We start from the raw sequence: 20,623 nt of genomic DNA on the forward strand, positions 1-20,623 counted from the left end.
AAATGTAAGGACATCCACGCTTTAATATCCCCAAGGCAAGCACTCACAGGGTCTAAACCATATGTTTCAAAGGGAAATATACTTGTGTGTCGTCTGCATAACAACTTATACCATACCATACTTTCGAAAGAGAGAGCCAAGTAAGCATATAAAGAGGGAGCTAAAATAAAGCCTTGGGGGACACCACAGGCCAGAGGGACAGAACCAGAGTGATATTGCCCAATATTGACAGAGAAAATTATTTTCCCTGTTTGAAAGATATGAACGAAAACTAACTTAGGGCAGATCCATTTTCCATCCATCAACCACCTGTTCTAAACGGGACAAAAGAACATTGTGGTCTATTGAATCAGAAGCGGCACTCAAGTCTAAAATAACCAGTGCAGAATCTCCAGAGTCACTGGCTACTAGGACATTATTTAATACTTTGTGGCCTCAGTAGAATGTAGCCTATACGTTCCTAAAGCCAGATTGAAAAAAAATATATTCAACCAGAAAACTTTGGAGTTGGTTGAGAACAACTTTATCTAACATTTTAGCTAAAAGAGAAAGGTTAGAAATAGGTCTAAAATTAGATAAATCAGAAGATTCTAAATTTGGTCATTTTAGTCTAGGTTGTACTGAGGCATGTTTTAGATAATCAGGAACAAATCCTTACTCCTAACTTACATTGAACACTTGTTTCAGTGTGTTCAGCCAGAGGGGAATAACATTTAAGGGTAAGCCAGAAGGTTTGAACTAACTTACAATGTTGTGTAAAAAAGACAGAGATGGGTGTAAACTTGTATTTTAAGTATATAAACAATATATTTAACTTTATTACAAAAAATCTCTGTGCATATATATATATATATACACACTGTAAAAAAATGTTGGTTTTTGTTGGTTTAACTTAAAAAAGTAAGTAACCTGGTTGCCTTAAAGTTTTGAATTTATTGAAATTAAAAATTTGAGTTGATACAATGAAGGAAATTTGTTTAATAAATAGAAACTCAAAATATGTTTGTATCTGAACCACATAAAAAATGTGATTAATCATGAAAATAGCACTATTTGTCATGTTTCTCTGTGTCATCAGAAATAAAACACACACAATTACCCAATATGCTTACAAAATCTTTTAATAATATTTTAATAAAGGTTGTCGAATCTCAAAAAAGTGTTAATTGTATTAACTCACAATTTTAATTTCAATGAACTCAAAATTTTAAGGCAACCAGGTAACTTTTTTCTAAATAATTTTTTACAGTATATATATATATATATATATATATATATATATATATATATACTTAAACATTGTATGTAATTGTATAAAATATGCATATATATGTAAGTATTTTGAGAGATTTGCTCGATTATATCACTTGCACGGCTTAATGGAATTGGGTGGGTATTGCTTTTTTCGACTAACTGTTTTTTTTCTGTACAGCATCATGGGTAATGTTGTTTTTCACTAGCGCACTAGGAATTCTGCTGTTAAATATAATTATTTTTAAAAAATAAGCTGAAATAACATGGGCTGACAGCTTCAACAGAAGCAAATACCATGGATTAACAACCAGCTCATCACAGTAGGCCTGTCTTTAAAGATTTAGAAGTTAACAATTTTCTAATGGAAAATTAAGTTTTTACTTCCAAAACCCGACTGTTGCATTCTATTTCAGAGTTTGTTTTATACATTCATTCAATGCCTAATAATTGCTTCTATTTTTGCATCTTTTTAGCAATGACTAAATTGCTTCTTTTTTTTTTTACGGATAACTCGCATGACTGGATGAAATGACAAAGGAACAATGTGGAAATTCCATTCAAATCTATTTGGAAATATTTAACGTTTGTATTGAGCTGATTGGGACGGCATCTGATTGGCATTCTGAAAGCAGGTGTGAAGGGGCTCGAGCCAAGTGTTCCATCTCCTAGCCTCCCTCATGGCCAGAGCAGAGCGAGGGGGGAGGACAGCACTTGACAGCAGTGACTGCGAGAGTGACGTGGTCCTGCCGCTGCGCATCTGTAATCACCGGTACCCAAAGCTCTGTCTGTGCTGTCTGGATAAGTGACACCCACTAGAACATTGCCCGGAGTTCACCCCGCCTGCATGGCTGTGGCTGCAACAACTTAACAACCCGTGGTTTAGTGTGACGTTTGATGATGATTTTAAGAAGGGAACAACCTGGACTGGGACCGATGAATTGACTACTGCAGTTACCTTACTTTAAAATGAATCTTTGGTTATTAGAGATGCATATCCAATTAAGCAAAAATCAACAATATAACCAAATATCCAAAACCAGTCAATGACCCACAATTGTCAAACATGCTGCATTTAAAGGGATAGTTTACCCCAAAATTAAAATTCAGTCATCATTTACTCACCCTCAAGTTGTTACAAACCTGTATGAATTTCTTTCTTTTGCAACACAAAATAAGATATGGGTAAATTCAAATGATTTCCAAAATAAAATAATTACAAAGGGGTGAATTCAGAGCAAATTAATTCAGATAAATGTTTTTAAAAATTAAATATTTTAAAACTAAGTGTTAAGTGACTGTTAAATTTCAAATAATTATGTCTTTTATTTGCTTCCATATGTGTAACCAAACATCTTATGGGCCCCATTGAAGTAACTTCAAAATATCTTCTTAGTGTTCACCAGAAGAAATAAATTCATACAGGTTTGTAAAATGAGGGCGAGTAAATTATGACAGAATTTGAAAAGATTATGGATTCATAACAGAAAATCACAAAATTAAACAATTCGACTTTATTCAGTCTATGTATTATTTAAGTCAATTGACGTTCGTCTCGTGACGACAACAATTATGGCAATTTGGCGCCCATTCAGTTAACCGTCAACTATTTTAAACAATTAACACCTGTGAATCACAAATATATTAATAACGCATTTAGTGTTCAAATGTAAACCTGTAATAAGGTAATTAATGGGGGGAAAATAACGTCGACGTACCATCCCATAGTGATCACAACTGAAAGCCCTCGAGCAGCGAACTGTTGCCATGGTTACTTCCTCAGCCAAACGGGACTTCTTCCGTAGTCTGACTCTGTTTAGTGCAATCTGATTAACTTGAAATCTAACTTTTAGGGAACTTGTGTTAAATAAAATGCATGCTTTAAAGACACTCATCTCAAACTTTTGTTTTGACCTTCTTTGGGGGTTCAAGTCGTAATATAAAGCCTCATAATCCGCACCGTGCGTTTTATACTTTTCTAGGAATAAAACGTAAAAGAGCACCGTCTTACATATTCATTAAAGAAGAGAAATTGTCAATATAAAGGATCTCAAAATACTTTTGGTTTTGTATGCATCTTCTTTCATACACACACTCTCAATGACACACATACACACCTCGATGACTCATTCAAACCGAAAACTGTTCCCTTACGTTCATTCAAGTCCGCTATCTCTCTCCTCTGCGCAGACGCAAGCAACTAAATGCGTGACACTTGTCGCTGTCCGTGCTGCCTATATAAATGCAAACTCCAGCCTTCCTTTGAAGAAGTCCTAAAAGTAACTTGATAGGCAACAACTGGGAGAGAGACGCGCCTCGCAAAGTTCAAAAACCATCCAAGGATATACAATTACGCACAGGTACGCAACATCTTATCTAGAAAAAGACGTGTCATATTTAAGTAGCCTAAACTTTAGCTGATAACATGTTACACTGGTAATCTTGATTATAGTCAGTTTGTATTGCTATGGATGCGTCCTCGTGTTTTGCGCACAATGAGGCACCCATCTATCCAACTTTAAGGCGCGCGTAAATGCCCAAGCGGACATCGAAATATACATTTGTGCAATGCAAATATGAATGCAAATGTTCAGTAAGGACGCTTTTTTTTTTAAATGCATCTGTCATGAATTGAGCATTGTCCCAGAGTGCGCAAAACGAAGTTGAAATCGTGCGCATAATTGACTCACTTCTCCCACAGATTCTCCTCGCCACTTTTTGACATGAGGCTCAATTTTCTCATCACCACCGTGGCTCTGCTCGTTGCCTTTCCACCACCGTATGAATGTAGAGCCATCGACAGCAGCTCCAACCAGCCAGCCACGGACCCCGACGGAGAGCGACAATCCCCGCCGGTTTTGGCGCGCTTGGGGGAGGAGTACTTCATCCGGCTGGGTAACAGAAACCAGAATTCTCCCCGATCCCCAGCCGACAGCTTCTCCGAGACATCCCAGTATTCCAAAAGAGCACTGCAGCTCCAGTTAACGCAGCGTCTGTTGGAGGGGAAAGTTGGAAACATCGGCCGCTTGGATGGCAATTACGCGCTCCGGGCGCTCGACTCAATGGAGAGAGAGCGCAGGTCGGAGGAGCCACCGATTTCCCTGGATCTGACCTTTCATCTGCTACGAGAAGTACTGGAGATGGCCAGAGCCGAGCAAATGGCCCAGCAAGCTCACAGCAATCGCAAAATGATGGAAATATTCGGGAAGTAACCATGAGCAAACCCATCAGCCAAAGATATTTTTACATTTAGCACAAACATGAATATTCTGTACCATAGTGCTGCTTTTCCATCATGATCTATTTATACCGGTGACTTATTTATTTGTAGATATTTCAATGAAGGCGAATAGAGTACAGTAGGTGTATATGAATCAAAGTGTTCAGAAGCGCAAAACTGTCATCACTCTCCATCAATGTTATTGTATAAGTGATCATTCAAAACTGTTGATGAAGAAAACGTTTGGGTTTCTAAAAAAAAAAAAAAAAAAAAATATTTTCCAGTATTGCATTATTTTATCTGACAGACTTGAGTTTCATTGTAACATACAGTACATTGTTTAAGTTTGTTAATAAACTAATGAGCAACCATTAATTTTTGTTGTGCAAGAGAATGTCTTATATTTATATTTTTCAATAAAAACTTGAAAGCCAGTTTGACACCTCTTGTCTAGATTATTGACATGGGAAAAGTGATTAAATAATTAAAGAAAAAATACATCACAATCAGACAGTACATGCACATTTATAAATACAATAACATGTTGTCAATATAAATTATGGCATTAAGGATCAATGAATGTTGCTAATTGGCTTAACCAGGTGAGAACAATTTTCTTTCATATTTAATATCCCCTTTGCATTTAATCCATAATAATTTCACTTACAATTAAAAGGATAAATGTGACTTCAACCACCTACCTTTAGAGAATTAAAACTAGTAATAGAGCTCAAGTCATAAACACATAACTCAGAGTATATTGCACATACACACTGAATTATTAAATCAATATATGCCTAATGACACTAATGTCATTTTACATTACATTAGGACATATTGAATTCTTTCTGGACTTGGCAGCATGTCTCCAAAATTAAAAATCACTTTATTTGGGGAAAATGTTAGTGGACAAAAAACTAGCATATCTTTATAAAAAAAACAAAAACAAAAGCCAACTGATTAAATTGCAGTATAAACACCGGTGCTGACTGAAATGTTTTACACCAAACCAAGTAACTGACATGAGGTGACTCATTCTATCTATGCAGCAACTGGAACTCACGGGTGCAGTTTCACTGAACCATGTACTACATTTTATGGTTGAAGCACATCTAAATCGATCAATAATGTTGTGTTCAATGTGAACATTTCAGTTCGCTTAAACCTTTTGCCACACATGTTGTTTTGGGAATGTGCTCCCTGGACCTCATTAAGATGGTTGCAGCCGTTCTCTGTGTGAATCCAGCCACAGATGCACATCCTGTCACCGATCACCCTCCACTGGGCCAGAATATATGGATTGCGCAATGTCCTGGCATCGTTATTTGAGCTCGACCACCGAGATGTGTGAACAACACTTGTTTACTCGTCGCCTACAAAACCAGGGGAAGACAATCCTGTGTGCAATGAGATGTGGCGATTACTTCCACGCCTTGTTCCTTCTAAGTAGATCAGGCGTCTACTGTATATGTGATAAACCAATGCTTCCTGTCCAAATTGGACTGACTCAAATGTTGATTTAAATTAAATAGGTTACGAATGATCACACTACATAATGATAACTTTTATTTGCAGTTGACGTTTATAAATATGAAATCCAGAACATTTATAGCGAATCATACCCTTCGTAACTCAAACTACCACTGCTGTGCCAACTGCAATCAAACCATGTGAACACTCCCTACGCAGTAAACAACACCACAAATCTTGGAAGGGTTTAAGTCATCTACATTTATATTTAGTCATGTACTAACTTATCTAAAGTAACTGAAACAGCATCTGAAATGCACTGGTCTGTTTACAGCTGTAGGTGTCCTTATTGCTGTGAAAAAAGAACAATCGATCAATAATTGTGTTAGCATGTGCACTTTGTGAAGTTAGGATGATGTGGCGGGACTGTGTGTGCTCCGGGTTTGTGGGGGCAGAAGGGGCGGTAGGGTTTCCTGCAACTGGCCCAGTGAGTCCGCTTCTCCCGAGGCTGTCTGCCCTGCCCGGCCGTCCACATCGATGCCCACATCATCCTCGTCCTCCTCCTCTTCATCATCATCATCATCATCTGCAAAAGATGAGTTTAAGGGGTTATTCACAGAACACATTTTTGCATTCCACTGCGCTGCTTTTCCATTGTTTTTCGAAGTAAACATGCTATTTTTTGTTGTTTCCCAAGTAAACACGGATGCATCTTTTGCAGCGTCTCTCTCATAAAGTGTTTTAAAAATGCAGCGCTCAAGATAAAAGATGGAGATATTTTTCTAAAATCAAAAACCAATCTAAGAGTGTAAAACGGAAAAGTTCCATTTTCTCAACCATTCTTGAGGGTGAAGATACCATTAACCCCCTACTGATAATCACAGTTTTTAGCACCGCATTCCTGGTGCATTTTATATCAAATTGGCTGACAAATCTGATTAATATACTGAAAAGCCAGGCTGGCTTTTGAACTGGCTGCCCAATAAAAAACATGCTCTGAATGGCACATGAAAACACTATTTTCATGCAGTAATCAGTTTCAACAAGCTAACCTGATTTAAAGCCACACGTTGATAGTCAAAATTTAATGAGCATTTTAGGTGAGCCATACCTCTGGCGAAGTCAATATTGCGTAGGGCCCTGCGCTCTCTCTTAAAGCTCACAGAGTAAAGATCCATGTTCTCATAGCCGCGCTCCACTCTCTCCAGGTGCGAGGTATTCGATGCCTCTGCAATTCTAGCAAATGAGAAATCAATTCAGGCTATGTACAAAACGTAAAATACTCATTAATGCTGCAAAAAGGATCAACACTTACTTTTGAAAGAGGGGTTTGGAATTCTGAATGGCATGTATGAGAGAGAAAGAGATTTATTTTACGACAAGATAACATCAAATGTATGTATAAAATATATTGGATGTCTACAGGGTTCCCACTCATCAATTTTCATCGTCTTGCTCATTGCTGGCATAGATTTCCGTTCCAATCATATGAATTCATAAATTTAAATAATTATGTTTAATAGTGTTCCACACTAGCTTGGGGGCAGGTTTTTTTTTTAATTAGGCTTTTTATAGTGCTGTCAATAGATTAAAAAATGTATCAGATTAAAAGCAATAAAAAACATTTATAATAAATGTTTTATATATTTTATTATGTAATAATTTCAGTTCATCTTCAAATTGATGTAGAATAAACATCAAGACAGTATATTTTAATAGGACCTTTTCATGAATGAAGGCCAGTATAACTAATATAGCTAATGACGTTTCTATGAAAATTATTTCCATCCCCAATTTTAAACATTAATTATAGCCATTCAACATTACCACTCAATTTAAAGCTCATTCAACATATGTTAGGCTTCAAAAATAGAACAACTTGTGAACTTAAAACAATCCTCACATAAACCTATCATAAATGTCAAATTTACCTGTGGCCTTCCTAATATACAGAAATTCAATAAAGTTATCAAACAGTATGTACTGCATCAATTATAAATTCAATATATATTAATCCTTATTAAAGCTACAAAAGTTATTTTGTCAAGAGCAGTGAGTTATTTTCTCTCTTACCTTTGTTGTTTGATTAACATTACCGACAGAGAGAGTTATGCTGCTTTCACGTGCTATCGGAAATTTCATAATTCCTACTTCAGAAGTCGTGATTACGGTCTTGTTGCATTCAAGTGCTTTGTTTTCAGAATGAACAGGAATCATGGAGGTCTTATTAAAACCAACAATATATGTAGTGTCACATGCCCTGACAAACATTGACGATGCTATCCGCTTTCTGCCGATTCTGTAATTTAGTTTAAATGCAGGCTATTTTCACTGTGTATAAAATATACAATACGCTTCAAATGATTACTCGTATATGTAAATATGCACTACATTAATGACCGAACAAGGCAATCTAGCTGTTTTGGGGGGGAAAGTAATAAATCACACCTGTCACAGCAGAAGTTCTCCCTGTCATTGTTTAAAGTTTATGGCACGCTTATCTCTGGAATTTGGGTATCAAAATTATTTCCGAACTTCCCAGTGTTAAACATGACATCAGAGGGTGTTCATGTGCAATTCTAGGAAATGCACATTTGCTATCATTCCGAGAGAACATGAAGGCAGCATTAGTGGCTGCTGTCACTTTAAGACCTGCCTCTGCATTTTCTCACAACTCTAACCTTAAATTAAGACGTTTACTCATTTAAGATTGCTCTTATGAGGATACTCGACAAAACTGACATTTAGGCATAATTGCTGTGTAACGTGTTCTCTATTGCGCTTAAATTGTTTAAAAGCAATAAAAGTTTTATATTATTGTGGTAACCCTGTTTCTATAATCTATCTTAAAGGACCTGTAAGAAAACAGCCATTTCAGGTTCTTCCAGAGTCTGGATTCCTGTCTCCATGATTTTGGTCATGGTCTCCAGATGATCTCCGTACTTCCTTGTAAGGCCACGTATGTAATTCAGTTTCTCTTCCTGTTCAGCGTTCACTTTCAGGTTCATCTCTCTTTTCCTGTCCTCCAGGATGGCGTACAAATGGTCAAACTTTTCACAAACATTGGACTTCTGTCGCCTGCCATTTTCCTGTAAATTTACAGAATGACACAGGTAAATATGACAATAAAATACATTCATATTTATATATGTAATATATTTATATTATACGCTACCATTCAAAAGTTAGAGTGGTTTTTAAAAGCAGCATAAAAGTTATCATATTTTCCACAAAAATATACATTTTCTATATATATATATATATAATATTAGTATTACATTGATAATAATAAGAAATGTTTCTTAAGCAACAAATCATCCTATTAGAATGATTTCTGAAGGATCATGTGAAAACTGGAGCAATGATGCTGAAAATCCAGCTTTGACATCACATGAATAAATTACTTTTTTTTTATTAAATAGAAAACCGTAATAACTGGTAATAATATTTATTGATATTACTTTTATTTTTTCAAATATATGGAGCCTTGGTGAGCATGATACTTCTTTCAAAATAATTTAAAAAAATCTTACAGACTACAAACTTTTGAGCGGTCATGTGTATAATGGTGCCTTCACGTGCTATCGGAAGTTTCCTACTTCCCACTTCAGAAGTCGTGATTACGAGCTTGTTGTGTTCAGGTGCTTTGTTGTCGGAAAGAATGGAGGACGCCAGGTTCATACTTTTGTGCATCTTTGGAAAATGTTATTTTAACACTATAACCATTTCAGTCATTTCCCGGTCCCAGAAAATCATAGAATCACTGGCAAACATAGCAGCACAACACAAAACCATATTGTTTATAATCACATTCACAATAAAGGCATAATGTAGACAATAAAGGCTGCTTAAAGACTAAAATGGCAAAAGTTTTCAGCAATACATGATCCTATTGTATGGCTACTTTTACCACACTATCTAGATAGTCAGCTTGCTCACTATTCTGGAATGATGGTCAACTAGATATGATTTTCGATGTGTTTAAAATACACAATATGCTTCAAATGATTATTAATTCATGAAAATATGTACTACTTTAACGACAAGACAAGACAATGAAATTGTTGTGGAATAAAAAGTGATAAAACACCTGCCACAGCAGAAATTCGTCTCCCATCTCCCATTTTTTAACGGTTGCCACGCCCATCTCGGGAACTTGGGTATCAAAATTATTTCCAAACTTCCCAGTGTTAAACACAACATCAGAGGGCGTTCATGTGCAATTTGTATCTTGAAAACTCGTATTTACGATAATTCCGATAGCACGTGAAGGCAGCATAATGTATGTTTAGCATAATCTGTGCATAAAATGTTACTAAAGAACGCCACTTCATAGATACTGTTGGGTGATTGGTACACACCAGCAATGTAGCTATGGATCACCAAAGTTTTTTTTAAAGATTAAGGTTTCGAAACGTTCACTCTCTAAATCAATAGTTTGACTACCTGTTTCTTTCCTTCGACCGCATCTAACCCTCAACCTTGCTCACAATGACTTTCTGTCAGAGGAGCCATATGCTCAACAGACAGCTCATTTCTGCTTGCTTGTCAATCATGGATCCTCTGTGAACGCAACTGTGAGGTCTGGAGAGAATCCAGCTTCCTGCCTGCCTGGCTCGTCCATGCCAGAACGCGTGTATCTTTTGTCAGAGGAAACGTTGTTACGTTCCTCATCAATAATCCTCTTCTTATGTCAGGCTTTGGGGAGGGAGAAGCCCCCACACAGGGTGACTAACCTCTATGGTTCTGCAGGTCTCCTCCAACTGACTGATGATGCCTTGGATTCTGTCATTATTGCCCACCATCATTGCTATTCCATCCGTGAGCTCTGTCTAGAGATGAGGACGTGGGTAAGCATATTAACACGCACACTGTAAAAATATATATGCTGTGCAGACATAAGCATACATGCTGATGCAAACTTTGGTGTACTTATGCAGACAATCATAAATATTAATATGCCCTGAAAGCGATAGATTTTTTACCTTTTGCGTCTGGTAAATACTTATTAAAGGGGCCACTTCACAGTCCTTATGGGAGCCGAACACTTTACACATAGAACAAGTGGGGACGCTGCAGGTCAGGCAGTATATGTTGATTTTCTCGTCCTCATGGACCTCACACATCGGCTGGTCATCCTTCCTCTCAGGAGAAGGTCTGCTGCTGTGGAGAATAACAGATCCATAAGTGTCTAAGTCTGAGGTTAACCCTTTAAGCCCTGGATTCATTTTTTAGAGACACAAAAGTAAAGATCAAAACTATAGCAAGGAGAGTCAAACATTTTGTAATTTTAAATTACATTTTTTAGATAACAAAAAATCATTACATTTGGACATTCTCATGCTGAGAAACTCTTGAGGAATTTTACATACTGTATCTTTTTTATTTGACATGCAATAACTCATGAAGGAAAAATGTTGATTCCCCTAGATGTGAGCTGCATCTAGATCAAATTTTGCAGGGATAGTATAAAGTAATCAAACGTTAAACCATTTGTTATAGCCTTTTTGTTTAGCCGAGAGTCCAAAAACCAGATGTGTCCGGTTTACATGAGGAATATCTTTAGATTTAAAGCCCTATTCCGACGGCATTTGTTTCTCATGTGGAAGTCCGTAAAAATGTATTTGCATGCTACCGCAGTGATAAAACTTGTGCATTCAGATATGATTTATTCACGGTGGTGGAGAGTTCTGTGATCCATGCATATTTAATTTAATAATAGGAAAATAATATCCTAATTATTATTTATTTAAATCTGTTTAAAAATAGGAAGATATACACATTATAGTTAAAATTGGCCTGTCTTCACAGTGCATTTAAATCTGTTTAAAAATAGGAAGATATATAGACACATTATAGTTAAAATTGTCCTGTTTAACACTGTGAAACTGCTTTGAAACAATCATCATTGTAAAAGCGCTTAAATAAAGTTGATTGATTGATTGATTGATTGATTGTTTGATTGATTGATTAAAATGGTTTTCTGTCTTGGATTTTATCTCAAAATAAAGAATAATGAAATAAGTTTAATACCGCCTCTTATTTTTGAGGACCCCCTCGAAAACGAGATGTTTCATCTCAAGGGGTTATCCTCTAATAAACTGAAACTGATTTACATGAGGTAAACATAATACTGCTTGGTTATTTTAACATATATAATTGCTGCCGTAATAACAGCCCATTTTAAATGTTTATGTGCTTTTCTTCTTTTAATTTTTTTAGCAGTGATGAAATATATTGCTCTTGTAAATACTTTCAGTAATAAAAGTCTAGATCTTTAGAAATGCATCCAAATTACAGTGAAGCGCAACCATACAGTGCTCTGCATTGGTTAAAAAAATGCTATAAACAGTGAATTTTGAAGTGATATATTCTTGAAAACTCAAATTAAATTACCACACGACCTTGGTGTTTGTCAAAAAACAGGTAATTCAGCCAGGGTTTTTTTACACAGGTAGTGGGAGAAAAACTCTGACATTCTGGATTCTGATGGCAATAAAATCACTGACTATGATGTCAATGATGAAAATACCTTTACCTACAATTACCAACCGACTAGGACTTATGTGACATTTGGGCTCTCTTAAATCGTGAAAATGTGCTGTAAATAATGATTTTCCATGATCTTCCATGTGTTTTATGAAGTTACAAGCAAAAATGTGACATAAATGGGTCTGCGGGAGGGCTTCATTGAATAAACTCACTCAAGTTTAGTCAACACCTAAAAAAAACGATACTCGTTGTGAGACCTTTCAAACGACTATCTGAGCTGTATAATGAATTTGTATGTTTTCAAAAATTATGAAAACATTTTATTTTATTCATCAGAAAATAACTGCACTAATTAGAAGTTAATCAAATTGGCTACATGCATTGCAAAGTTCAGATATGCTTTCAAATGACACCTATTTTGTGTTGATCAAGGCAGTAGTTTTGAAAAATATGATTATTAATTTGTCTGTGCTAGGTGGTACACCCCGGTTTAGAGGGACAACTGCACTCATTTCTAAGCTTTAAAAGTATACCTATTTTGAGTTATTCCATTCAGTGTTTGCTTAGTAATTTGATTTATTTTGTAATTTGACTTATTCTGCTAGTGGTACACTTCAGGTTGAATGGGTTAAACATATAACTAATCAGATTTGCACTTTTCAAAGGTCCGACACCTCACAGCTTTTCTTCAAATGAGGACAGAAGTTCAAATTAACGCTTAATGAAATAACTATAGGGTTCACAAGGCCATATTGAAGGTCTGTGATGTGTGTCAGTATGCCTAGGAGACTCAACAATGAGCGGTGAAGCTAAAAATAAGTTTCCTGCCAGCTGACCGTCATCCTTAGCCTTCTGACCTGTCTGAGTCACAGGTCTTGGAGTCACATGGACACCAGGGAATCTGTCTGTTGCATTTCAAAGACACCTACTGAACCATAAAGCTTTAAAACCTCTCATCCAAATCAAGCCTTTTTGATTTAATAAAGTGAAATGCTTAAGTGCTATGCAAAGTGACAGCGCGGTAGAAAACTTAATAGCTCAACCTTGGGGAATTTCTTTTTTTAAATGCACAAAACATAATATAGCAGCATGACAGTGATGAATATAAAGGAAAGAACCCATGACACATCCACACAGAAAAGGGGGAAAAAAGAAGCGGACAACAAAATATTAACAGTTATGTGCATAGGTATAATAATAATTTATGCAATGGATTAATGTAATAGTGATTATTGTAATTATTTACATTTTCCTGGTTCATTTTTTTCTGCTAATGTTAAGGAAAGAGAAAAATGTGGATATACACTCACCAAAAGGATTATTAGGAACACCATACTAATACTGTGTTTGACCCCCTTTCACCTTCAGAACTGCCTTAATTCTACGTGGCATTGATTCAACAAGGTGCTGAAAGCATTCTTTAGAAATGTTGGCCCATATTGATAGGATAGCATCTTGCAGTTGATGGAGATTTGTGGGATGCACATCCAGGGCACGAAGCTCCTGTTCCACCACATCCCAAAGATGCTCTATTGGGTTGAGATCTGGTGACTGTGGGGGCCATTTTAGTACAGTGAACTCATTGTCATGTTCAAGAAACCAAATTGAAATGATTTGAGCTTTGTGACATGGTGCATTATCCTGCTGGAAGTAGCCATCAGAGGATCCCCCACAACAAATATCCCTCACACCATTACACCACCAGCAGCCTGCACAGTGGTAACAAGGCATGATGGATCCATGTTCTCATTCTGTTTACTCCAAATTCTGACTACCATCTGAATGTCTCAACAGAAATCGAGACTCATCAGACCAGGCAACATTTTTCCACTCTTCAACTGTCCAATTTTGGTGAGCTTGTGCACATTGTAGCCCCTTTTTCCTATTTGTAGTGGAGATGAGTGGTACCCAGTGGGGTCTTCTGCTGTTGTAGCCCATCCGCCTCAAGGTTGTGTGTGTTGTTGCTTCACAAATGCTTTGCTGCATACCTCGGTTGTAACGAGTGGTTATTTCAGTCAAAGTTGCTCTTCTATCAGCTTGTATCAGTCGGCCCATTCTCCTCTGACCTCTAGCATCAACAAGGCATTTTCGCCCACAGGTCTGCCGTATACTGGATGTTTTTCCCTTTTCACACCATTCTTTGTAAACCCTAGAAATGTTTATGCGTGAAAAACTGAGCAGATTGTGAAATACTCAGACCGGCCCCTCTGGCACCAACAACCATGCCACTCTCAAAATTGCTTAAATCGCCTTTCTTTCCCATTCTGACATTCAGTTTGAAGTTCAGGAGATTGTCTTGACCAGGACCACACCCCTAAATGCATTGAAGCAACTGCCATGTGATTGGTTGATTAGATAATTGCATTAATGAGAAATTGAACAGGTGTTCCTAATAATCTTTTAGGTGAGTGTAGATATAAATGTACTGAGTGATAGATAGATCTCAACATAATTTAAGATGATAGCAATAAAACAAAAGCCGCCAGACCCTAACTATTTATATATTATAGTAATACTAATAATATTACATTATTATTATAATTATTTTCATAATACATTGACATCCTCATCATACAACCCCAAATCAGAAAAAGTTGGGACAGTATGGAAAATGCAACAAAAAAAAGAAGTGATTTATACATTAACTTCGACTCGTATTTCATTGCAGACAATATGAACACAACATATTTCATGTTTTGTCTGGTCAACTTCATTTTATTTGTAAATATGCATCCTTTCCTGTCATATAGACCTGCAACACATTTCAAAAAAAGTTGAGACAGGGTAATTTAGGGCTAGTAATGAGGGAAAATTGTTAAATAATGATGTGATTTTAAACAGGTGATGTCAACAGGTGATTGTAATTTTGATTTGGTACAAAAGCAGCATCCAAGAAAGCTCTAATCCTTTAGGAGCAAAGATGGGCCGAAGATCGCCAGTTTGCCAACAAATACGTGAGAAAATTATTGAAATGTTTAAAAACAATTTTCCTCAAAGAAAGATAGGAAGAGATTTGGATATTTCTCATTCAACAGTGCATAACATAATTACAAGATTCAAGGAATCTGGAGGAATTTCAGTGCGTAAAGGACAAGGCCGCAAGCCTAAGCTGAACAACCGTGATCTCCGATCCCTCAGATGGCACTGCATCAAGAATCGTATTCATCTATAAGCGATATCACCACATGGGCTCAGGACTACTTTGGCAAACCTTTGACAAGTACCACAATACGTAGTTACATCCACAAATGCCAGTTAAAACTGTACAAAGGCAACGTACTGTTGCCCACCTTAAGACTAGTTTGCAGGAAGAATGGGACAAAATTACACCTGAAACACTTCATCACTTGGTGTCTTCAGTCCCTAAACGTCTTTTAAGTGTTGTGAAAAGGAATGGCAACATTACAAAGTGGTAAATGCTTTACTGTCCCAACTTTTTTTGAAATGTGTTGCAGGTCTGAAGGACAGGAAAGGATGCATATTTACAAATGACATGAAGTTGACCAGACAAAACATGAAATATTTTGTGTTCATATTGTCTGCAATGAAATACAAGTCAAAGTAAATTTAGAAATCACTTCTTTTTTATTTGCATTTTCCATACTGTCCCAACTTTTTCTGATTTGGGGTTGTAATAATATTATACTATTATTACTATACTTATGTAAGTTAAATTTATTTCATAAAATTTGATTGAGACATAAATTTACCAGCTTAATCAATATTTTAATATTTTATTTCAAGATTTTAAATTTGCATAACTGACTTTTTAATTGTTTGTTTCTCTTTAATTATATTTTGTGTAATTGATATTTGTTTTTTTATTTTTCATTTTTTTTGGTTAATATTGTTTTCTTGGCGATAAATAGTGGTGTTGAATGTTCATTTTGAGATGTATCACCTAAGAGGACTAATAATGGATGTGCTGGGATTCTGCTTTCCAAAATGTCTGATAGGTAATTAGTGACGTCTGTCCAGAACTGACAAACTGCTGGGCATGACCACAGTGCATGGAAATTAAGAGTCCGGGGTATTGAGATTGTAGTTTTATTTTTATTTTAAATTTCTTGCGCTGTGTGATATGTGTTCTATGTATGAATGGTAACACTTTACAATAAGGTTTATTAAAATGAACAAACACATTTGTTCCAGTATTTTACTTTTGAACTTTTAATTTTAATAATGTATCAGTAAATGTTGATATTAACATTAACTATGATTAGTAAATGCTGTAGAAGTATTGTTGTGTCTTATTTCATGTTAACTAATTATCATAAGAGTTAATACTGAATTCATTACATATTTCTGTTTGCAGTTTTCCAGAATTCTGATCTTATTTTGAGAGTTTCTTCAGGTTATTACACTGTATTATTACATTATTACATTGCAAAAGTAATAAAACTACTACTTAAACCTATAAACATTTATTTTGTTGGTATAAATTAATATATTTAGATTGATTCAGCAATATTAAATAATATTTTTGACATGTATGAAACCAGTTTAAAAAAAATTAGTATACCGCAACAAGAGGCAACTGTAAAAGCTCATTGTACCACATGTGAAAAAAAATCATGCTGTAATAATTAATGATTATGACAAGTCAAAATTAATTGAGATAAAAAGTCAAAATTCAAAATTGATCAAAAAATTGACCTAATTTTAACTTTTTTTAATGTCATGATTATTACTTTTATTTCATAATTATAATTTAGTATTTCATAATTTAGACTTTTAATACCAATTTCAACTTTTTATCTCATAATTATGACCTTTTTGGCCTGGTTTCACAGACAAGGCTTACGCATTAGTTCAATTAGGACATTCAAGTACCTTTTATAAATGTGCTTTAGAAAAAAACATTACAGGTGTACAATAAATAAGACGAAAAATGCCACTGATATATGATTAAATATGTCAGTCCAAGTTGCTTTCAGCAGCTCAAACATGTGTTTTAGTCTGGGACTGGGCCTAAGCATTGTCTGTGATGCCAGGGGGTTTATGTCGTAACTATGATTTACCAAACTGAAAAATGACTCGAGGGTCATGAGTCATTTGTGTACTCCGTAACGTCTCAACCTACTTCATTCCGTATTACACAAGGGATCTTGTTACACCACATGGACATCCTATTAGAGCTTCCTGAGGTGTCCGTTTCCCAGATCTAACCTGATGTACTCCTGCTTGTACATGTCAATGATGTTTTCCACCAAAAGGTTTCTTTGCAGACCGTAGACACCATGGCGGTCCAGCACTACTTCATGCCTGCAGGATGGACACCTGAAACGGCCACCTGATGTCACGGTGCCTCCTCTGGTGGGAAGGTATGGATTTGAGGACTGTATGGGGAGTGTGTATAGGACAGCAAATTAACCCTCATCCTTCCCTCACCCTTTGTAGCAAATCCTTCCCTCGCGAGTCAAAATGATCCAAAGCCCTAAAATTATACCTACGTTTTTCTTTGTCCAGCAAGCTAATTTTATTTCATTTTCTATTTTTTATAAATATTTTTATTTACCTTTAAAATAAATAAATTGTATCAATAAATAATAATTTAAGCACCTTCTTCTAATTATTTCAACATTAATTCAAAATGCGTAACCCTTTCAATTCAGCTCAAAATATCTCACATTGGGTGTCTTTGCAGACCTCTTTTGGAAAAAAGATAATATAACATGATATTTCATGACTCTTGCCACCAGATGGTCTTATAGCTCTTATTAGGCTGTAGTCTATTTGGAGCAAATGAGCTGTTCCACTGGGTCCTAAAGTCAGTTCTTCATTATGCATTCAGTAGACATTATACAATCTTTTTGATTTGGAATTTTTTTGCATTTTTAGTTTGAATTTGGGGCATTTTTAGTTTTTTTGTGTACTGAAGCATTCCGCTCATTTCATTCATTCCAATGAAGGTCAAACTAACCAGCGAGGGTAGGATTTGTAACTGTTTTAAATTTCAACTACAAAACTGAATCCAGTAAAAAACTTAATTGTGCATTTGTGGTTTAAGTGAGTCAAATGTCCTAGAGTCCTGGAACACTCCTATGTATATAATAATAATAGATTTTATTTATAACCCACTTTTTATTCCGAAGAATTTCAAAGTGCAACAATATATATATAAAAGAGTTTCAGTTCAAAATAACCAGAGGGAAGGATGAGGGTTAATAAAACACCTTTTTTTTAAGAGAGAGAGAGAGAGAGAGAGAGAGAGAGAGAGAGAGAGAGAGAGAGAGAGAGAGAGAGAGAGAGAGAGAGAGAGAGAGAGAGAGAGAGAGAGAGAGAGGAGAGAGAGAGAGAGAGAGAGAGAGAGAGAGAGAGAGAGAGAGAGAGACCACTGTATATTTACAAATATGCTTATGTTTTAGTTTTCAGTTAGGTATATCCCAAAAAGCCAATCTGTTTTAAAATAAATAAATGAGCTGTATCAACTACAATAATATAACATGTAAATTATAATACAATTGCAGTTATAATTTTATTTTTAATATAATTTATGAAAACATCCATACGCATATAAAACAATGTATTAGTTGTTTTCTAAAAGCTGGGATATCAATTTTTGTGATAAATGATGTTGACAAACTAAATATATTGAAACTGTACCTGAAAAATGTCATTAGCACATTTCCGGCATAGATTGTGTTGACAAGGAAGAATCACAACCGGTTTCGTGAACATTTCCAGACAAATGGGACAAATAAGCTGCTTCTCCAAGCTGTCCATCCTGATTTGACGAGCAACGGCTCCAATGAAGTTGAGAATGAGACTGCTGGGGATTGAGAAAATTAAATTGTCCCAGTTGTTGTGCACGGGGTGAAATCAGGCCCTCGCCATTGCCCAACCGCCTGTCTGTACCCTCTATAATGAGGCTTGGCATTCCCCCATAGATTCCCCACGCCAAGGCCCACTATCAGTCAACGCTGTTTTTAGAAAGCTGCACGTCAGAGGTTGCCATGTTTACTTGCCCATATATGAAAATTATACTATTTACTGTTGCATATCTTTAAACATAAAAAAGATACATAATACATTTGAATTTAGTACTGTAATGCCAATAAGTTAGATATGCATATCGCGGATTCAATGCATCATGCAATTATAGTAGTCTATGCAAGTGCCAAAAAAAAAAAATCTTGATATTACAATTTATCTTATATAAAATACCGGTAAGAGGATATAAGAATATAATAATGGCAAGGCTGTAAAAAAGAAAGTAAAAAGAAAGAAAAAGACAAGAAAAGAAAAAAAGCTTTGGAGAATGCGGGCATCGATCCCGCTACCTCTCGCATGCTAAGCGAGCGCTCTACCATTTGAGCTAATTCCCCATGTTGCATAGCATAGCATCTCTACAAAAAATATTTTTGGGCTCGTGTTGAGCATTTGATTACATTATTTGTATTGTTTTTCAATTTTGTTAGATAAAGCGATGAGTCGTAAATTGGCAATGTCTAACGAAAATCATCTGTTGAATATAATCTACCCCGTTTTTAGTCCAGAAATTACACATTGTAAAAGTAATGGCATCATTTCCTGGGTATATTTTACAGAAATATACAATTGAGTAAACGTATCATAGCTGGAGGTCTTATTTGCAGAATATGTGTAAATACTGTTATTTAGAACGTGTTTTTAACGTTACCCTGTAAAACCGTCAGATCGACAGGAGAAGAATAGGTTCCTTCGATAGCTCAGTTGGTAGAGCGGAGGACTGTAGAGGACACACTGTAATCCTTAGGTCGCTGGTTCGAATCCGGCTCGAAGGAAATAAGTTTTGATAACAACATATGTTTTTTTTAATAGTTACACCGTGTCCTAACAACACGCGATTAGATTAGCGACATGAAACAAACCAGCCAATCAGAACAGCGTGTGGGCGGGCTCTCGCTGCAAGTGCACGCGAGATTAATCTTCTTGACGGCACGCGCAAGCTATGCGCGCAAGGAGATGGAAAAAAAAAGCTTACATAATAAAATGTACAAATATTACACTATTTAAACATTACTAAAAAAATCACACTGAATTACTAAAATAATCTTTGTCATAGAATATACTATTTTTTTCTCAGTTTTAACGATCTTGTTTCCATTTGTTTAATTTTTAAGATCTGAGGTGATTCAAGTTACAAAGATGCCTGGGAGTAAGTTAAAACATTATATTCAAAGCCACATTAACTTAACGTTACATGCT

At 35.8% G+C, this 20,623-nt stretch overlaps 2 protein-coding genes and 2 non-coding genes across 5 annotated transcripts; 2 read left to right on the forward strand and 2 right to left on the reverse strand.

Annotated features, from left to right (window-relative positions):
* The first annotated feature begins 3,450 nt into the window (after positions 1 to 3,450).
* Positions 3,451 to 4,913, forward strand: crhb (corticotropin releasing hormone b). Its single transcript, XM_067435652.1, has 2 exons — positions 3,451 to 3,611; positions 3,953 to 4,913. The coding sequence occupies exon 2, from the start codon at positions 3,975 to 3,977 to the stop codon at positions 4,461 to 4,463; it is 489 nt and encodes a 162-aa protein (XP_067291753.1). The 5' UTR covers positions 3,451 to 3,611; positions 3,953 to 3,974; the 3' UTR covers positions 4,464 to 4,913.
* Positions 4,914 to 5,061: 148 nt separating this feature from the next.
* Positions 5,062 to 19,537, reverse strand: trim55b (tripartite motif containing 55b). Of its 2 annotated transcripts, none has more exons than XM_067435644.1 (8): positions 19,040 to 19,537; positions 17,603 to 17,772; positions 10,927 to 11,101; positions 10,678 to 10,773; positions 8,797 to 9,030; positions 7,257 to 7,279; positions 7,053 to 7,177; positions 5,062 to 6,527 (listed from the first exon to the last, which is right to left on the reverse strand). In XM_067435644.1, the coding sequence occupies exons 1-8, from the start codon at positions 19,157 to 19,159 to the stop codon at positions 6,349 to 6,351; spliced, it is 1,122 nt and encodes a 373-aa protein (XP_067291745.1). In that variant the 5' UTR covers positions 19,160 to 19,537; the 3' UTR covers positions 5,062 to 6,348. The 2 variants fall into 2 exon arrangements, with proteins under 2 accessions (XP_067291745.1, XP_067291744.1); XM_067435643.1 differs by having other exon boundaries at positions 10,927 to 11,104; positions 19,040 to 19,532.
* A 151-nt stretch (positions 19,538 to 19,688) lies between these two features.
* Positions 19,689 to 19,761, reverse strand: trnaa-agc (transfer RNA alanine (anticodon AGC)). The gene has a single exon. It is a non-coding gene; the product is annotated as a tRNA-Ala (tRNA).
* Positions 19,762 to 20,113: 352 nt separating this feature from the next.
* On the forward strand, positions 20,114 to 20,199 carry trnay-gua (transfer RNA tyrosine (anticodon GUA)). Its single transcript is given in 2 exon segments — positions 20,114 to 20,150; positions 20,164 to 20,199. It is a non-coding gene; the product is annotated as a tRNA-Tyr (tRNA).
* The last annotated feature ends 424 nt before the right edge of the window (positions 20,200 to 20,623 follow it).

This window comes from Pseudorasbora parva, chromosome 24 (genome assembly GCF_024679245.1).
Source record: "Pseudorasbora parva isolate DD20220531a chromosome 24, ASM2467924v1, whole genome shotgun sequence".
Lineage (NCBI taxonomy): Eukaryota > Metazoa > Chordata > Actinopteri > Cypriniformes > Gobionidae > Pseudorasbora > Pseudorasbora parva.